The following is a 16755-nucleotide window of genomic DNA, read 5'->3' as shown; positions in this document are numbered from 1 at the left end:
CTGAATGCTTCTGTTGCTGTCACCTTTGGCTTGTTTATTTGGAACCATAACTCATCCTCAATGTACAGCAGAGAATGTGAGGGGATGCCTCAGGGAGCTATCAGAAATAAACATTCAGTGTATATAAAAATCGTATCTTAGCTTCTGCTCTATTTCTTCTCTCTTACACTTTTGGGATTCCAAATAAGCATGTGTTCTTTTTTCTCCCTATATCTCCTAGTTTTTGGCTTTCACTTCTGTATTTTTCATATTTTTATACATTTGTGCTTCATCATAGTTTCTTCTGATTTATCTACCAGTTTCCCAATTCCCTCTATAACTGTGTCTAATCTATTACTGAACTCATCTATAAAGTTCTTTTGTTTATTGTATTTTTCAGTTCTGGAATTACTTTTACACCCAATTTTCTTTTCTTTTTGTTATTTTCTTTCTTTTTTTCTTTCTTTCTTTTTTTTCTTGTTGAGACAGAGTCTCACTCTGTCATCCAGACTGGAGTGTGGAGTATAGTGGCACTATCTCTGCTCACTGCAACCTCTGCCTCCTGGGTTCAAGTGATTCTCCTGCCTTAGTTTCCCAAGTAGCTGGGACTACAGACATGTGCCACCACACCAGGATAATTGTTGTATATTTAATAGAGATGGGGTTTTGCCATGTTGGCCAGACTGGTTTTGAACTCCTGACCTCAGGAGATCCACCTGCGTTGGCCTCCCAGACATGTGCCACCACACCCAGATAATTTTTGTATTTTTAATAGAGATGGGGTTTTGCCATGTTGGCCAGACTGATCTCCAATTCCTGACTTCAGGTGATCCGCCCATCTTGGCCTCCCAAAGTGCTGGGATTACAGGTGTGAGTCACCGTGCCTGGCCTAATATTTGTATTTTTAGTAGAGATGGGGTTTTGCCATGTTGGCCAGGCTGATCTCAAACTCCTGGCTTCAAGTGATCCTGCCTTGGCCTCCCAAAGTGCTAAGATTACAGGTGTGAGATATCACGCCCAGCCCCTCCCCCAGTCTTCTAATTTCCATTTGGTAATTTATAATTTTTTTACAAAAATTATGAGCTTATTTTTTTTCTCCTTGAACATTTTATGCATATTCGCAATGTATGGACTCAATATGTGTCTGTTTCTGTTTTCTTTCATTTCTGCTGATACTCACAGTGTACTTTCTCCTTCTGTGTTTGGATACTGTTAATTATGTGTTGAACATTACACTTTAAAAGTTTTTGGCTGGGCGTGGTGGCTCACGCCTGTAATCCCAGCACTTTGGGAGGCAGAGGCGGGTGGAACGGCGTCAGGAGATCGAGACCATCCTGGCTAACATGGTGAAACCCCGTCTCTACTGAAAATACAAAAAATTAGCCGGTTGTTGCTCCTGCAGTCCCAGCTACTAGGGAGGCTGAGGCAGGAGAATGGCATGAACCCAGGAGGCGGAGCTTGCAGTGAGCTGAGATCACGCCACTGCACTCCAGCCTGGGCGAAAGAGCGAGACTCTGTCTCAAAAAAAAAAAAAAAGTTTCAATAAAAATACTTTGAGATTTAATAAGATAATATCTTCCTTCAAAGAAAAATGTTGTTTACTTCTGTCTGATTTCTGGAAATGAGAGCAGTCTAGGATCATCTTCATCCTAGTTCAGGACTGGAAGTTTTCTTGTTTACTTGGATTAAGCTAGGCTGCAGTCTGTTCAAGTGCTTTCTACTATTGACCTATCCTTACTTGTAGGATTCAGGCCTCCAGGTATTCAGCCCACAGTCACAGGTGTTTTTCATGGATCAACTCCAGCTTCTGATCTTTTACTCCTATGAGACCACCAAAAGTTCAAATCAAACTTTTGGTTGCCTCTTCAAAAACTGCAAATTCTTTCAGTATCAAAGTGGCCCTAAGTGCTAGGCTTAAATTTTAGAGCGTCTATCCTCTTGTTGACCTAGTAATTTCTCTCTACCTTATTAGAAAAAAGGAACATTAATCCAGTTGTTTTGCCATTGGAAATATTGGTCCATATTACTTAGCTTCCACTACTGGAAATAATACCTAGATTTATTCACTGCTATAAAAAGTCTAAACTTATTTTAAATTTAAATAAGTATGCTAATAAGCCTTTCCATGACAAGTTCCTACTTTCGAATTCTAGTTTTAAAATAGTTAAAGCATGGAATCTTGCCATAAATTTGTAGCATAGATTTTTTTAAAAAGGCAACGAGGTCTTCAATTTCTTGTAAGGTTCACTTTGATTTGCTCTCACAGGATTTACCTACAGGACCAATGGATCTTTTGATAAGAGTTTCAAGATAGAATAATTAAAACTAATAAAAATTTTCATTACCCTTGCAATCACATTATGAATTTTGTCTAAATTCAGAATAGCCTAGAACAAACAAAATTGCCACTATTTCTAACACCATAATTTTCTTATAAAAGAAAAATGTGTAGGACAAAGAAAAACATAAAGTCCTACCATGTGTGTGACATCCTGAGTACAAGAGGCATTGAGGACACGTACTTTAAATGACTCATGCTCTTCGTTTCATGGCCATGTACTGTAGTACAGCTGTTAATAAGTGAGAGGTATGCCCCATTTCCCTTTGTGGTAAACTAGAAAGGGTTATTGTGAAGGAAAAGGTGAGAAAAAAAGAAATCAACATGGCACTATATGGGTAAATTCCCAGGCAGATGAATTTTAGAAGAAATACATATAGGAGTCACAGAAATGGAAATTGATTCTTTACAATGTATTCATGCTTTTACTGCTAATGAATATGGGTTTTTTTGAGGTAATAAAAATCTAAAATTAGATTGTGGTGATGGTTGCACAACTCTGTGAATATTCTAAGAACATTGAATTGCACACTTTAAGGGACTGAATTTTATGGTGCATGACATATATCTCAAAAAAGCTTTTTTAAAAAATGTTTTTATATCTTTGTGTATGTCTTAGGAGTCTTTAAGTATCTTAATTTAAATGCCCAGGATTTAGAGACTGTAAAATCTACACAGGAAGATGATTAGGAATATAATCCTTAAATTCTGAAAAATATTTACGTTAAAATTTTGGTTTTATATTTATTATCTGTCTTATCAAAAGTCAGTTACTCATCATCATTGGGCTTCTGTTTTCTCAAATGATATGAGAATAACAACACTACTGGTTAAGGAGCAGAGATTCAGACAGGGTTGTTGTTCAAGTGATATATTGTGGGAATGCCCTCAGGCCAAGGGGAGTGAAGACAGTAGAATAGGAGAAGGAAAAGAAGTTAGTGAGAATGCAGTCTCAGCTGGAGAGTAGCATTTATCTGTTGCCCTAGGAAGTCAGTCACTGACCAAAATTTGAAAGAGACAGCATGAGAAGGTGCAGTCGTCTAGTCTTGTGGCTGTTAGCCTTTCAGTGGTCATCACTCATTGCTACTGGGAATAGACACACTTGCCAGTGAAGGGAGTCTGTGATGGGCACCAGCTGCATCTACTACTCACTCCTCCCCCATGGTATTGTTGGAATGATGCAAGGTAATGCATAATATACCTTGACTGCAAGGGTCTGCACAATACCTGGAACATAAGAAGAACTATATACATAGTAGCTATTCGTCTAGGGCATACAATATCTAATAACTAAACAATGAAATAAACTAATTATGTATATTGTATGATAACACTCAGCGAGAAAATCTTACTGCACATGTTGCCTCCTCATCAAAGGTAAATATGTGACTTATTGAGCATCCTTCATGATGAGGTTGTAAAGGAGTAACTTTCATCGGGCTTGTCCAACCTGAAAACACAAAACAAGTGAATGGGATTTTGGTTAAAACACAATAAAAGTTCTTTTCAACAGAAATATTTACTGTTAGAAGCTAGACTGTGTGATTGTAATTCATTTTTTAATGGATTATTTAATAACTTTTCTGGATCTTTCAGCTGTGAGAACAGAATAGCTCTGGAATTTCTATGTGAGCCTAATTATAATAGTGCAGAATCACTTATTATTTCTTACTTATTATTGGAAGATACCTATTTGGTACTATACATCGATGTATGTGCACACAGACATGTTGAGGATGGTGGTGACACAAGGTGAGTCTGGTTATTATGCAGATAATTCATGTAATGATAGATTAGAAGTCCTAAAAAACTAACAGATATAAAAAGCAGCCTTCAAAAATATTTGGTACACTGTAATTGGAAGCTTTTATATAAAGATGAAAAACAGGGCTCCTGGTTTTGAGGTGTCCATAAGCAAATAGAAAGTACAAACATACAAGTAGATAATTTCAATATGGTGTGGCAATACAGCAATAGCTGAGCTCAGAGTGCTGTGGAGGTGCATAGGAAGGATACCTAAGAATACCTAGTCCAACCAGGTTGTTGGGGCTTAGGGACATCTCCCCAAAGATAACACCTGATCTAATCTTGACAATTAAGTAGAACTTGGATGAAAAAGGAGAAGTAGAGAAAGGGTAGTTGTTCCAGGAAGGGAAACAGTATGTGCAATGGTAGTCCTGCTCTGCGAGAGCCTATTAATATATATAGAAATTAAAAAATGTTAGGTATAGCACATTGTAAAATGGTAGATAGGAAATGGTAGAAGATAAGCAAAAGAAATAGTCCAAGGTCAGGGCATGAAAACCTCGGACTTAACCTGCAGATGAATTGCCCTTGAAAGGTTTTCATAAGATAGATTGATTACTTTGGTTTGGGCAGGTGACTAGCATAGTTGAAGGACTGCAGTGCCTCTAGTAGTTTCCATAGAGATCATTTCTCTTATCCCTTCGGGGCTTCTGACTTGGTCCTCTACCTCATAGCTTTGTTCCACGAATTAATCCAACTTGGCAAAATGTAAATTTAAAAGTTAAAATTTGAGATCAGGATGGACAGCACAGAGATGTTGAAGCAAGAGAGAGATGCATTGTGAGAGGTGCTTAGGGAAGGATAGGAGCTCCACGGTCATCTGTGGGTGTCACTCTGGTGGAGCTCTATCACAGATGCCACCTATCTAATATTATATATTGTATATATAAATATTATATATGGTCTTATATACTTACAAGTATATACATTATATATTACATATAATATATGCTTACAAGTATATATATTATATATATATGCTTACAAGTATATATATTATATATATATACTTACTTGCTTGGGTTCCAGAGTGACCTTCATGAGTTATTTGACCCATCTGAGCCTCATTTTCCTCAGCCTTAATGACTATTGCCAGCGTTATAAAAACTATAATTAATACAAAGAAATAAGCAAACTATGGCATGTAGTTTAAGTGCTCAACATGTTTATTAATTAACAATTAGTGTTTGTAATATCATTAGTATTTTTAGTACTAATGTAGTAATACTATTTTCATGATGATGATAATGATGATGATTGATGATAATTCAGTCAATATTTGACTGAGAAACTCGTGACAGAATCTGCAATGGGGATTTGTAAAGGAGGAATACAGAACAAGTGGATGCTGGATAGTCTGTGGGTTTAGAAGGGCCAGTTAGAGAGTAGAGTATCAGCGGACCTCAGTGCACCATTGTCGACTTTGAAGCTTGAGGCAATCACATGAGTAGGATATGGGTAGCTTCTAGGAGCAGACAGAGTCCCCTGGCTGACAGTGTATGAAGAAATAAACAGTTTAGATGGAAGAAACTGGATTCTGCAACAATCTGAATGTGCTTGGAAGTTGATTTTTCCCCAGACCCTCTAGATAAGAATCAAGATAATACCTTGATTTTGGCTTTATTTATTTATTTATTTGAGACAGAATCTCACTCTGTTGCCCAGGCTAGAGTGCAGTGGCACGATCTCTGCTCACTGCAACCTCCACCTCCTGGGTTCAAACAATTCTCCCACCTCAGCTTCCTGAGTAGCTGGGATTACAGGCACATGCCACCATGGCCAGATCATTTTTGTATTTTTAATAGAGATGGGGTTTCACCATGTTGGCCAGGCTGGTCTTGAACTCCTGACCTCAGATAATCCGCCTGCCTTGGCTTCCCAAAGTGCTGGGATTACAGGCATGAGCCACGGCCGTGTCCGGCCAATTTTGGCATTATTATTATCATAGATTCTAAACAGAAGACCCAGATGACATTCCCCAGACTTCTGATCCACAAAACTGTGATTGATGGGCTTCACTGTAAACGTTCCAGTTTGTGTCAATTTGCTACAGCAGCAAGAGAAAACTAATACAGACACAGAGGTGAGAGGACAAAGCAAAGGGAGGAAAGGAATGCTGAATCCCATGGTCATTTCGGTTTTAAGAACCATGAGGATGATTCTGCCTGTAACACAGCTGGACAAAGGAAACTCTCTAGAAGTCTATTGTGCCAAGAGCAACAGGATGGCATTTTGTGGTATCTATTTTATTTGGAGCCATTCAAACAACTGCTTTGAAAAAGCAGGGAAATAGGAAAATAATAAAACTTGAATTCTAACGTTAAGACAGATTAGAAGGACTCAGGACAATGAAGTACACCTCAGAGTCATCAAATTTAAGTCTAAGTATGAGGATATCCTTTCCTCCACTCTGTTTCAGTATCTACTATTTGAAAAGTAAACAATTCTAAAACCTAATGGCTTAAGTCAACCACTTATTCTCTCCCGGAATTCAGAAGAGAGTTGGGGGTGGTTCTTTCACGTGGTGTCAGTTTCAATAGCTGCAAAGGTTCAAAAATGGCCTCACCCACATGGCTGGCAAGTTGGTATTGACCATTAACTGGGGGTTTAGGTGGGCATACTAGCAAGTGTCTTGTATTTGTTTCTGTGGGCATAAGTTGGTCTTTCACAGGATAGTGACTGAGATCCCAGAGAAGACTCTGAAGAGGACTAATCCCAATGTGCAAGTGCTTATCAAGTCTCCATTTGCACAATACTTACTAACTTATAATTGGCCCAAGCCAGTCAAATGTCCGGGCCCAATGTCAATGTGGGAAGTAAACAGAGTTTATTGGCAAGAGTGGCAGGCACATGCAGGAACAGGGAGAATTGCTGAGGATCACTTTTGGACAAGCTACCATTCATCTCTTCTTCATACTCACCATCCCACTTCATCACTTTCATACCAAAAAGCAAATGTCAAGTCTTCTGTTAAGGAAAGCACTATAGTATTTTCCTTACTTCTTAGGAATTTAAAATGTTTAAAACCATGACCATATTTTTATTGTGAGAAGGATTCATATCTATAAAATGATATGAGTTTGAGGGCATCTGCCATGAACCCTATTTTCCCATAGGCCCTGTTATTTTTATTGTAAAATATCATAATATTGTGCTTTTAAGGAATGCAAAAACTATAATAGGAGAAAAATTCAAGAACCATTCTATGTATTTTGTCTTTTCTACATGTATTTTCTACCATCTACTGGTTATATACAGGTTTTCATAACACCTAAAATGCCCTTTGTTAATGGTCTTACTTGAGTTATCTTTCTTAATATAGCTAAAGTAGATCATGTTTGTTGATTTTTAAAAGGACAGCTTTAGGTTTAGTTGTTTGTACATGTCACTTTTCTATTCTCTATTTTATTTATATGCACCAAATATCAGAGATTCAAAATACATGAAATAAACATTGACAGAATTGAAGAGAAAACTAGGCAGTGCTACAATAATTATTGGATACTTTAATATCCACTTTCAATAACAGAATGATCAGACAAAGATCCATAAGGAAATAGAGAACTTGAACAACACTATAAAACAATTTGACCTAACAGAACAATTCACCCAACAACAGCAGGATATGTATTTTTCTCAAGCGCACATGGGACATTCTCTAGAATAGAATATATTTTAGGCCACAAAACACTTCTTTATAAATTTAAAAGGTTAAAATCATACAGTGTCTTTTCCAGTCGAAATGAAATGAAACTAAAAATCAACAAAAGAAGGGAAACTGGAAAATTAACAGACATATAGAAATTAAACACGATGCCACGAAACAAAGGATCAAATAAGAAATCATAAAGGAAATGGGAAATTATCTTGAGAAAAACGATTTTTGTTTTTTGTTTTTTTTTTTCAGACAGAGTCTTGCTCTGTCGCCCAGGCTGGAGTGCAGTGGTGTGATCTCGGCTCACTGCAAGCTCCGCCTCCCAGGTTCATGCCATTCTCCTGCCTCAGCCTCCCGAGTAGCTGGGAATACTGGCGTTCACCACCATGCCTGGCTAATTTTTTGTGTTTTTAGTAGAGATGGGGTTTCACCATATTAGCCAGGATGGTTTCGATCTCCTGACCTCGTGATCCACCCGCCTTTGTCTCCCAAAGTGCTGGGCTTACTGGCGTGAGCCACTGCGCTCAGCCGAAAAATGAAAATTTAAACAACAAAATTTATGGGGAATGACCTTAGCAAGATGGCAGAGTAGGAAACTCTGAACTTCCTCTCCCCAGTTAACAAACTGATTCAGCAACAATTCATGAACAAGTTGCCTTTGTGAGAAATACAGAAACGAACTGAAAGGCTCCTGCACCTCGACAGAATGCAAAACAGACGCACTGAAGCTGATATGGAGATTTGAGTCACCCTCTTGCAGATTCCCTGCCCCTGGTGCAGTACCAGACAATCAGGAAGAGATTTCCTAGCTCCCATATTTACTCAGGGTGTTCTCCCCTCGATTGGTTCCCATGTTTAGCACCCCAACTTTTCCAAGGGGGCTCCCCAGAGGACTGGCTTCTGGGCTTGCCAGTCCTGGAGCCCTGAGGGGTCTGGTACAATCTAATGATCCAAGAGTGAACAGAGATTGCATTCTGGACTGGTGGACAGCACAGACTCTCCCATATGCCCAGCACAGAGTAAGCAGATTTTAAATAATCCTCGCTCTCAGCCCCTAGAAAAGGTTGATTCACTCATGTGTTCAGCACACCAACTTCTTGGTAGTCGCCTAAAGAACTAGGATTTATCTTACCAGTCCTGGAACTCTGATAAATTCAACATAGTTTAACCCCCTGGGAGAAGACAGAGAAAGCAGCCTGGGCTTGCAGATGCCACAGATCTAGATCTAGAGATAGTCATCACAGATCCAAGAGTTGATTCAGGACCCCAGCTTCTCTGGGGCTGCCCAAAAAACAGTATCTGTCCTACCAATCATGAAACTCTGATGAATCTGGCACAGTCTAGTTGCCTATGAGATAATGGAAATGGGAGTTTGGGCTAGTAGACACCATAGCTCACCCCCTCCTCAGCATAGAGTAAGTGAACAAAAATCCCATCTCTCAGATTCCCCTGGGAAGGAAAACAGTTGGCAGAGGTTCCCAAATCTCTGGCCAGGCTGAAGGGTGAAGGTCTTCTCATTTTCAAAACCAGGTCATGAAGAATGGAAGAAGTGCCTATTTTGTCTAATGTGTGAACACCTCCACAGAGAGTCAAGGAAAATGAAGAATCAGGCAAAGATCCTCCAAACAAAGGAAGAAGATAGATTTTCAGAAACCAATCCTAATAAAATGGAGTTAAATAATGTACCCGACAGAAAACTGTCACAAAAAAATGTTCACCAAGGTCAAGAGAATCATAAATGCAGGAAGAGATAGACATCAATACAATAATAGTAGGATATTTTAGTACCTCACTTTTAATAATGAATACAACATCCAGACAGGAGATCGATAAGGACATAGAGTACTTGAATAAAACATAGGCCAAATAGACCTAATACACACAGGAAGTTTGGACATATGCTACAACATGGGTGAACCTGAAGGACATTATGGTAAGTGAAATAAGCCAATCACAAAGGACAAATAATACGTGATTTCACTTAAGTGAGGAAACTAAAGTAGTCAAAATCATAGATAACAGAAGATACAATGGTTGTTGCCAGGAGTTCATAACCCCTGGCAGGGAGGAAAATAGGGGGTTGTTTAATGGGTAAAGAGTTTCAGTTTTGCAAGATGAAGTGAATCCCAGAGATGGATGGTGGTGCACAGTATGAATATACTACTTAATACTAATTAACTATAAAGATGGTTGTGGTGAATGTCTGTATCACCCCAAATTCGTGTGTTGAAGCTTAACTTCCAATGTGATGTTATTTGGAGGTGAAGCCTTCGGGAGGTAATTAGCTTTAGATGAGGCAAAGAAGGTAAGACCTCCATGATGACATTAGTGTTAAGTAGAGGAAGGGAGACTAGAGCACTCTTTGAGGATGCAGGGAGAAAGAAGCCTTCTATAAACTAGAAAGAAGGTCTTCACCAGCAATCAAATATACCGATTCCTTGTTTCTTGGCTTCCTAGCCTCTAGAACTATGAGAAAAAATATCTGTTGTTTCAGCCACCCAGTCTTTGGTATTTTGTCATGCAATGTGACTTAATACAATGGTTTAAAAAAAGAAAGACATACAAAGTGGTATCAATATTGATATCAGGAGGCCAAAGTGGAGGACAATCAAGGAAGTGACAATAGACAAGTTCTATTTCTTCTGTGATAACAAAGACTGGATCATCTACTGCAATGAGAGGCAGAGTTCTATAAAGGATTTGAATATAATTAGAATAAGTTTAGAAGAGTTAATTGGTAGATGATAAAAAGAGGCAACTGGATCAAGAAAGGAAGTGCTAAACTCAGTAAAAGGTCTACACAAGTTTGGAATGGGGCAAGAAGAAATCAGCAATATCATATTTTATGATCTTTCTTTGATATTTGTGAAAGTCCACTGAAGAGCATACCGGTGTGTGATGAAATTAATTCTGAAATGTCCGTCTTTATGAGAATGTATTAGAAATAATGTGTTTTTAGGTTTAAAACCTGAAAGTACTTATCATTTACAATTAATGATTGTTTCCAGGATGTACAAAGTCATTGAAAGCCTAGGACAAATTATATTGAACTCTGTCCCCAAATTGCAGGTATTACTTTTTGAAACTCTTAATAGCTAATAATAATAGCTACTATTAATGAAATGTTTTATCAGGTTTCAGGGATTCTGCTGAGCACTTTACAAGTGTTAATTCATTTGGTTCTTACAAATGTATAAAAGAAGTACTATTATTCCTAATTTATGTATGAAGAAACTGAAAATTTTGGACTTCTTACAATCTGACATTAATTCTTTATTTTAGGTATTTTTACATGAATTACATAAAATGGCCCTTACTATTATCTTATGAAGTTTTACTCTTAGGTGAGTTTTACAAGCGAGGCTACACAGGCATAAAGAGAATAGTAACTAGCCCTGGGTTGTACAGCAACTTAGTTTTTTGCCAGAGTTCAAGGCCAGATAGTCTGAGTATAAAGCCCGTTCTCTGAATTCCTCTGTTTCACTGATTCAGGTAGTGAAATACATGGGACAGATGAGCTCTATACTTGGTTCTGACTTGGTGGTGCAAAGTCTGTTAACACCATTTTAGCCCTATGTTAGCTTTGCTAAATCATTTCTTCAACCTATCATTTCTTGGAATAATGTTTAAAAGTCTTCTTCCTATAGCATCTGGCCCTTTCCTTTTCACAAGCTAAAAAATGTTGATCTTTTTACATTCCTGTCTGCCAGACAGCTTTTATACAGGAAATAGTACCTATGGCTTTCTTTTGGAGGTGTTTCTTATCATTTAGAAGAACTCCATTTACAGGAGTTCTTACAGAGAAACCACATGGTGCAGATATCAGTAAGGAGTCATCAATCCTGCCTCCGTGGCTGTGGAGCTATTTATGCAGTTTGCTTCATTTCAGCTTCTGTTCTTATTGGAACCAAAAAGTTTATGTTCAAGTACTTAAATTTTTCCCATTTTATTTCAATCCTTAAAACTAACTCTTTCATAATCATCAGTGAATTAATTCTTTCAAAGTAGAGAGACAGATAAGGAGAATTCTATAAAATTATCAAAGTGATACATAAATTCCCCTTTGGTAAAACAAGCTTATCCATATAGCTAGAATAAATAATGTTATATAATTTGTGTGAATCACTTAATGAATGTTCTTTTCTTAGAGAACAAATTTTCTTTTACAAATAAGTTTATAAAGTTTATCATTCCTTTCTTATAATCTGTAATTTAAAATAAAACCTTTTCACATCATTGTCATTTTGTAAATTTAACTGCCCAAATATTGAATCTTATGTCCATACTCTCTTCCCTTAAGTATTTAAAAAATATAAAGTTCATGTCACTTCATTTACCTCCAAGTCTTGCTCTGATAGAAATATCCGGTACTTCCCTGGAATTCCATTTCCTGTTCTGTTGCAGTTCTTCTGATAGAATTTTTTGCCTTTTTATTGTTGTTTGAAATCCTGTGTCTGGTCTGGGAACTCGATGTTGAGGTTTCACATCACTAAAATCCACTAGGGTTGGTATGGTTCTGCCAATGCCAGGATTTAAATCAGCATCACCACCAGGACTCATAAACCCTGAACAGGAATCACCTAAGGTCACATCATCCCGAAGTGGAAATAATGGATAATGTGGCCCATATGGTGGGGGATAAGGATAATGTAAATGATAGTCTGGCAAAACTGAAGGGGGATAAGGGTGAAATTTAAGAAAAGCAGGGTTGCATTTCTTTTCAAATCTGCCATAGTTATGTCTGTTCTCAAGACCTTTCACAAAAGGCATGTTCATTTTTCTTAAGCGATCACAATAGTGTGGGTAATCTATATTCTCAACAGTTCCTGAAAGGATGGACCTTTTAGAGATACCTATCTTTCCAGGTGTGTCCTGAATCTCTACATCCATGGCCTTTCTCTTTAGAAGTTTTGATAACTATAAAGTATTTCTGATAATTCCTTCAAGTATATAAACTCTATTTCCAATAACTCAAGATCAGTGTTAAACTAGTATAAAATTGACTCAGCTTTCTAAATGTTGGCAGATAATTTTGCTTTTCTTTTTAAGGTAAATATTTTCCTCCACCAAAGGAAGAATAGGGCAATGAAGGAACAGGACAGAAGGAGAAAAAAGCAGAGCCCTTGTTGCTTGGCAACGGCTAGAACTCTTAACACATTGAACCATTTATTATGTATGTCATAATTCTTAAGAAAAACAAAAATAGCCTTGGTACTAATATTTCCATGATACTTTTCTCCCTGGTGCTCAGGAAAGCTGTGTTCATTTACTTATTTTAAAAATTTCCATAAGTTGGTATTTATGGGTATAAAATATATTTAAGGAGGGTAAATAAAGCAGTTAATTCAGTGACAATATATTTCCCAAAAGTATGTATGTGACTACAATTAAGTATTTATAGATATAACACTTGCTATCTAAATAAATGTAAATATAAATGCACTGCAAAATACAAACATTACTAAAGTTAAATTGGTATATCTAATTTTCTTTTTTTGAGATGGAGTCTCGCTCTGTTGCCCAGGCTGGACTGCAGTGGCGCGATCTCGGCTCACTGCAAGCTCCGCCTCCTGGGTTGATGTCAATATCCTGCCTCAGCCTCCTGAGCAGCTGGGACTACAGGCGCCTACCACCACGCCTGGCTAATTTTTTGTATTTTTAGTAGAGACTGGTTTCACCGTGTTAGCCAGGATGGTCTTGATCTCCTGACCTTGTGATCTGCCCACCTCAGCCTCCCAAAGTGCTGGGATTACATGCGTGAGCCACCGCGCCCAGCCCCAGTATATCTAATTTTTAAGAAAAACAGAAAATTATATAGAAAGTACAGGTACATATTTACATGCCCTAAATTGTCTTTACTTCCCTTAAATTTACCATAGTGTCCAGAGTAAGAACAGTAAGAGTTTTAAATTCATTTTAGGAAACCACAATGGGTGTCAGTTAACTGTCTACACACACAATATCATTTAAATCACTAATATATTGGTTCATTTAAAATATCTGGATAATTTCATCTTGCATGAACTACTATAAGAGGAAATCCAAATATTAGAATTTGGGGTAAAAGTTCACATCATCCTTACTGCAGCAAAAATGTTAGAACAGGCAAGATTCTAGCTTTGAAGAGTCAGGCACATAATCATTAATCAGGCCAACTGTCAAGGGTGATATGCTTGGTATAATCAGAATGCCTATGCCCCACTGAAAGTCTTCACAATTTTGAGATATATTATTAAACAAGTGAGGAGATCAAATTAGGTGGCTAGACTGTCAGTCTTAAATCACTCATCCAGATCATAGTATATCAAGTGACAGTTTTTAGCCCACCCATGACCACTCATTTCTTCATATCAAAAGTGATAACTCATTTGTAATTAGGCATTCTATATTTAGTTGCTCAAACTTCATTCTTCAGTGTATTTGCACCAACTGCTTTATTTCTATCACAGCTCTGCTCCCATTAAGTAAATCCTTCCAGCAGCAGAAAAGTAGAGGCATGAGTCTCTTTCAATTTCTCTAAAACAAGTTCTGGCTATAAATGGCCTCTTAGGCTGTGTATGGGAAAAAAAAATCCCCATAACTTTGTACTTAGAATGAATCCTTTACAAGAGACAGATTAACAAGAGAAAAACAGAAGTTCATTAATATATTTCATTTATATATGAGGAACACCCAGAGAATGAGTAGTTCTCAAAGAAGCATCTTGGAATTCCAGCTTGTACAGCATCTTCAACAAAGATTAGGAAAATTTTAGAGATGTGACAAAGGAAAACGACTCTGAGTCTCTATAGGCAGTAACTTGGGCTAAGCAAACAAATAGCAGACAAAAGATGGTTTAAAAAAAAGCTAATATTAATTCTTCTGGTATCATTTCAAGGCTAATGAGGGTCTGAAGCTGTCTTCAGTGGTTAACCTTTGTTTTCTCTGTTAAAGGAGCAGGGCAGGATACCTCTTTGTCTTTCTAAATCTATGTCTTGCTTCTAGGTAAAAAGAGGGAAGGTGGACATCTCTCCTGCATCCGCTGGTTCTTGTCTTCAGGGCAGCAATCCTTCATATTTGAGAAGGTATATTCTGGTCTCCCACACAGGATAGATGGTTTTGTATGTTTTGCTGAATTTAGGTGATACTATAAGATGATTTTCCAGTCTATTTTAGAAAGTAAACTTCATCTATGGTTGTTTCCTCTGTCCTTCCATCAAGCTTCTTTCTGAGGCTGAAGGCCTTACTTACCTTTAATTCCCACTGTGTACTGCATTTATCTCCCAATTAAGTTCCACACATCCATAAAATACTAGCTGCTGACATTACTAGATCAAAGCAATCCACTGAGGGCTCTACACGTCTTAACTCATGCATTCTCACTATCTGTTGTTCGAAACTTGGTCCCACATCTACCACCTGGCTTACAAAAAGGGCCTTCCCTCTGATCACAAACCCTTTGCAAAGGTAAAAGCACTGGCTTTGGGGTCCAACGATTCTCTCTCAGCTCTAGGATCTTGGACAAATCACTTATGTTCTTGAGGATGCCCTGCGTGACGGTGTTGTCCTGAAGGCCTGGGGGCCGCACAGCAAAGCAGGCGAGTGCAGGCCCCACTAGCTATGTGGAGACACAGGCGGACCCCCAGTCTACCATTCCGGCGGAAGTGGGAGCACGTCCATCAGGTCCGTCGTTCCGGTCCTCCGCCCGCCAACTTCCGGCTGCAGGTGGAGGCGCGTTGCCTAACGACCTTCCGCGCGGACGGTGGGCAGGCGACGGCGGCGTGTGGATGGAGGCCTTGGCCCTCGGCCCGGCGCGGCGGGGCAGGCGGCGGACCCGGGCCGCCGGCTCCCTGCTCTCTCAGGCCGCCATCCTCCTCTTTATCTCCGCCTTCCTCGTGCGGGTGCCCTCATCAGGTGAGGGTCCGCGCCGCCGGGCCAGCTCCGCAGGGACAACCGCAGCTTCCCCCACTCTTCGAATTGCATTTTCTTGTGTCACGTGCATCCCTGTTATATAGACACCTTGCTCACTAATACGTGACAAGAAAGGTTTGTTTTTTTATAGAAGTCGCACTCTGTATTTGCATAGAGGAGTGAATGACAGGAAATTAAGGTATAGATAGATCACCCACAGTTGAAGTTTTAAAATTAAATTGCTTTGTTAAGAAACTCCTTGATTCAGTCCATGGGTCATCTGCCAGGTTTGCATTTCAGTGTGTGAACTCTAATGATGTGCTCAGTGTTTTTCAAAGTGAATAGGCAACGTGCTGCTTTGAAATTATCCGTGATGGTGGAGCGCCATCTATTGGTTTTAGCTGTAAAATATAGGAAATAATGCGATTTTAAAGTTTTGACCTCTAAAGAATTGAAGTACTTTTCTATACTATTTTAAAAATACACTGAAGGCCGGGCGTGGTCGCTCACGCCTGTAATCCCAGCACTTTGGGAGGTCGATTCGGGCGGATCACAAGGTCAGAAGATCGAGACCATCCTGGCTAACATGGTGAAACCCCGCCTCTACTAAAAATACAGAAATAATTAGCCGGCGCCTTGGTGGGCTCCTGTAGTCCCAGCTACACGGGAGGCTGAGGCAGGAGAATGGCGTGAACCTGGGAGGCGGAGCTTGCAGTGAGCTGAGATCCAGCCACTGCACTCCAGCCTGGGAGACAGAGCGAGACTCTGTCTCAAAAAACAAACAAACAAACAAAAAATACATTTAAGATACTGATGAACAAACACTGAGGAAGGAAGTGAAAGTTTAATTGAACTGTTCTTTAACTAGAAAGGTTTGGGCTGCATTATTTCGTGTTGAAATTCTAGACTCATAAAACAAAATATACCCCAGAATTGAAAAAATCACAGATTTGCTTCATATGAAAAAAGTTGTTCAAATAAGGAATAATGAGAAAAAGAAGTCCTCCAAGAATATAAATGTAAAGGAATGTGGAGGTAGGCAGGGGATGGGGGAGGAGAAAGTAAGTAAATGGAGTGAATAGAGATT

The 16755-nt window shown here is 38.7% G+C and overlaps 2 protein-coding genes across 6 annotated transcripts in view; one reads left to right on the top strand and one right to left on the bottom strand.

Annotated features, from left to right (window-relative positions):
- Nucleotides 1–15437, bottom strand: part of SPMIP7 (sperm microtubule inner protein 7) — a 69841-nt gene extending 54404 nt beyond the window's left edge. The window contains exons 1-4 of one of the 3 annotated variants that reach the window (XM_017868565.1): nucleotides 15009–15437; nucleotides 12116–12343; nucleotides 5138–5230; nucleotides 3670–3767 (exon numbers count right to left, since the gene is read on the bottom strand). In XM_017868565.1, coding sequence (XP_017724054.1) covers nucleotides 3670–3767; nucleotides 5138–5230; nucleotides 12116–12343; nucleotides 15009–15033 — 444 coding nt within the window. In that variant the 5' untranslated portion in view covers nucleotides 15034–15437. Of the gene's footprint in view, nucleotides 1–3669; nucleotides 3768–5137; nucleotides 5231–12115; nucleotides 12856–15008 lie in introns of those variants that run through there. The other 2 variants (XM_017868563.1, XM_017868564.1) reach the window with 2 other exon arrangements.
- Nucleotides 15438–15479: 42 nt separating this feature from the next.
- Nucleotides 15480–16755, top strand: part of ZPBP (zona pellucida binding protein) — a 154735-nt gene continuing 153459 nt past the window's right edge. For all 3 annotated transcript variants that reach the window (XM_017868569.1, XM_017868568.1, XM_017868566.1), the window contains exon 1: nucleotides 15480–15671. In XM_017868569.1, the coding sequence (XP_017724058.1) occupies nucleotides 15545–15671 (127 nt within the window). In that variant the 5' untranslated portion in view covers nucleotides 15480–15544. The remainder of the gene's footprint in view (nucleotides 15672–16755) is intronic.

This window comes from Rhinopithecus bieti, unplaced genomic scaffold (assembly GCF_001698545.2).
Source record: "Rhinopithecus bieti isolate Rb0 unplaced genomic scaffold, ASM169854v2 scaffold_3527, whole genome shotgun sequence".
Lineage (NCBI taxonomy): Eukaryota > Metazoa > Chordata > Mammalia > Primates > Cercopithecidae > Rhinopithecus > Rhinopithecus bieti.
The sequence above is the reverse complement of the archived record's forward strand: the minus strand, read 5'-3'. Positions and strand labels throughout refer to the sequence as shown.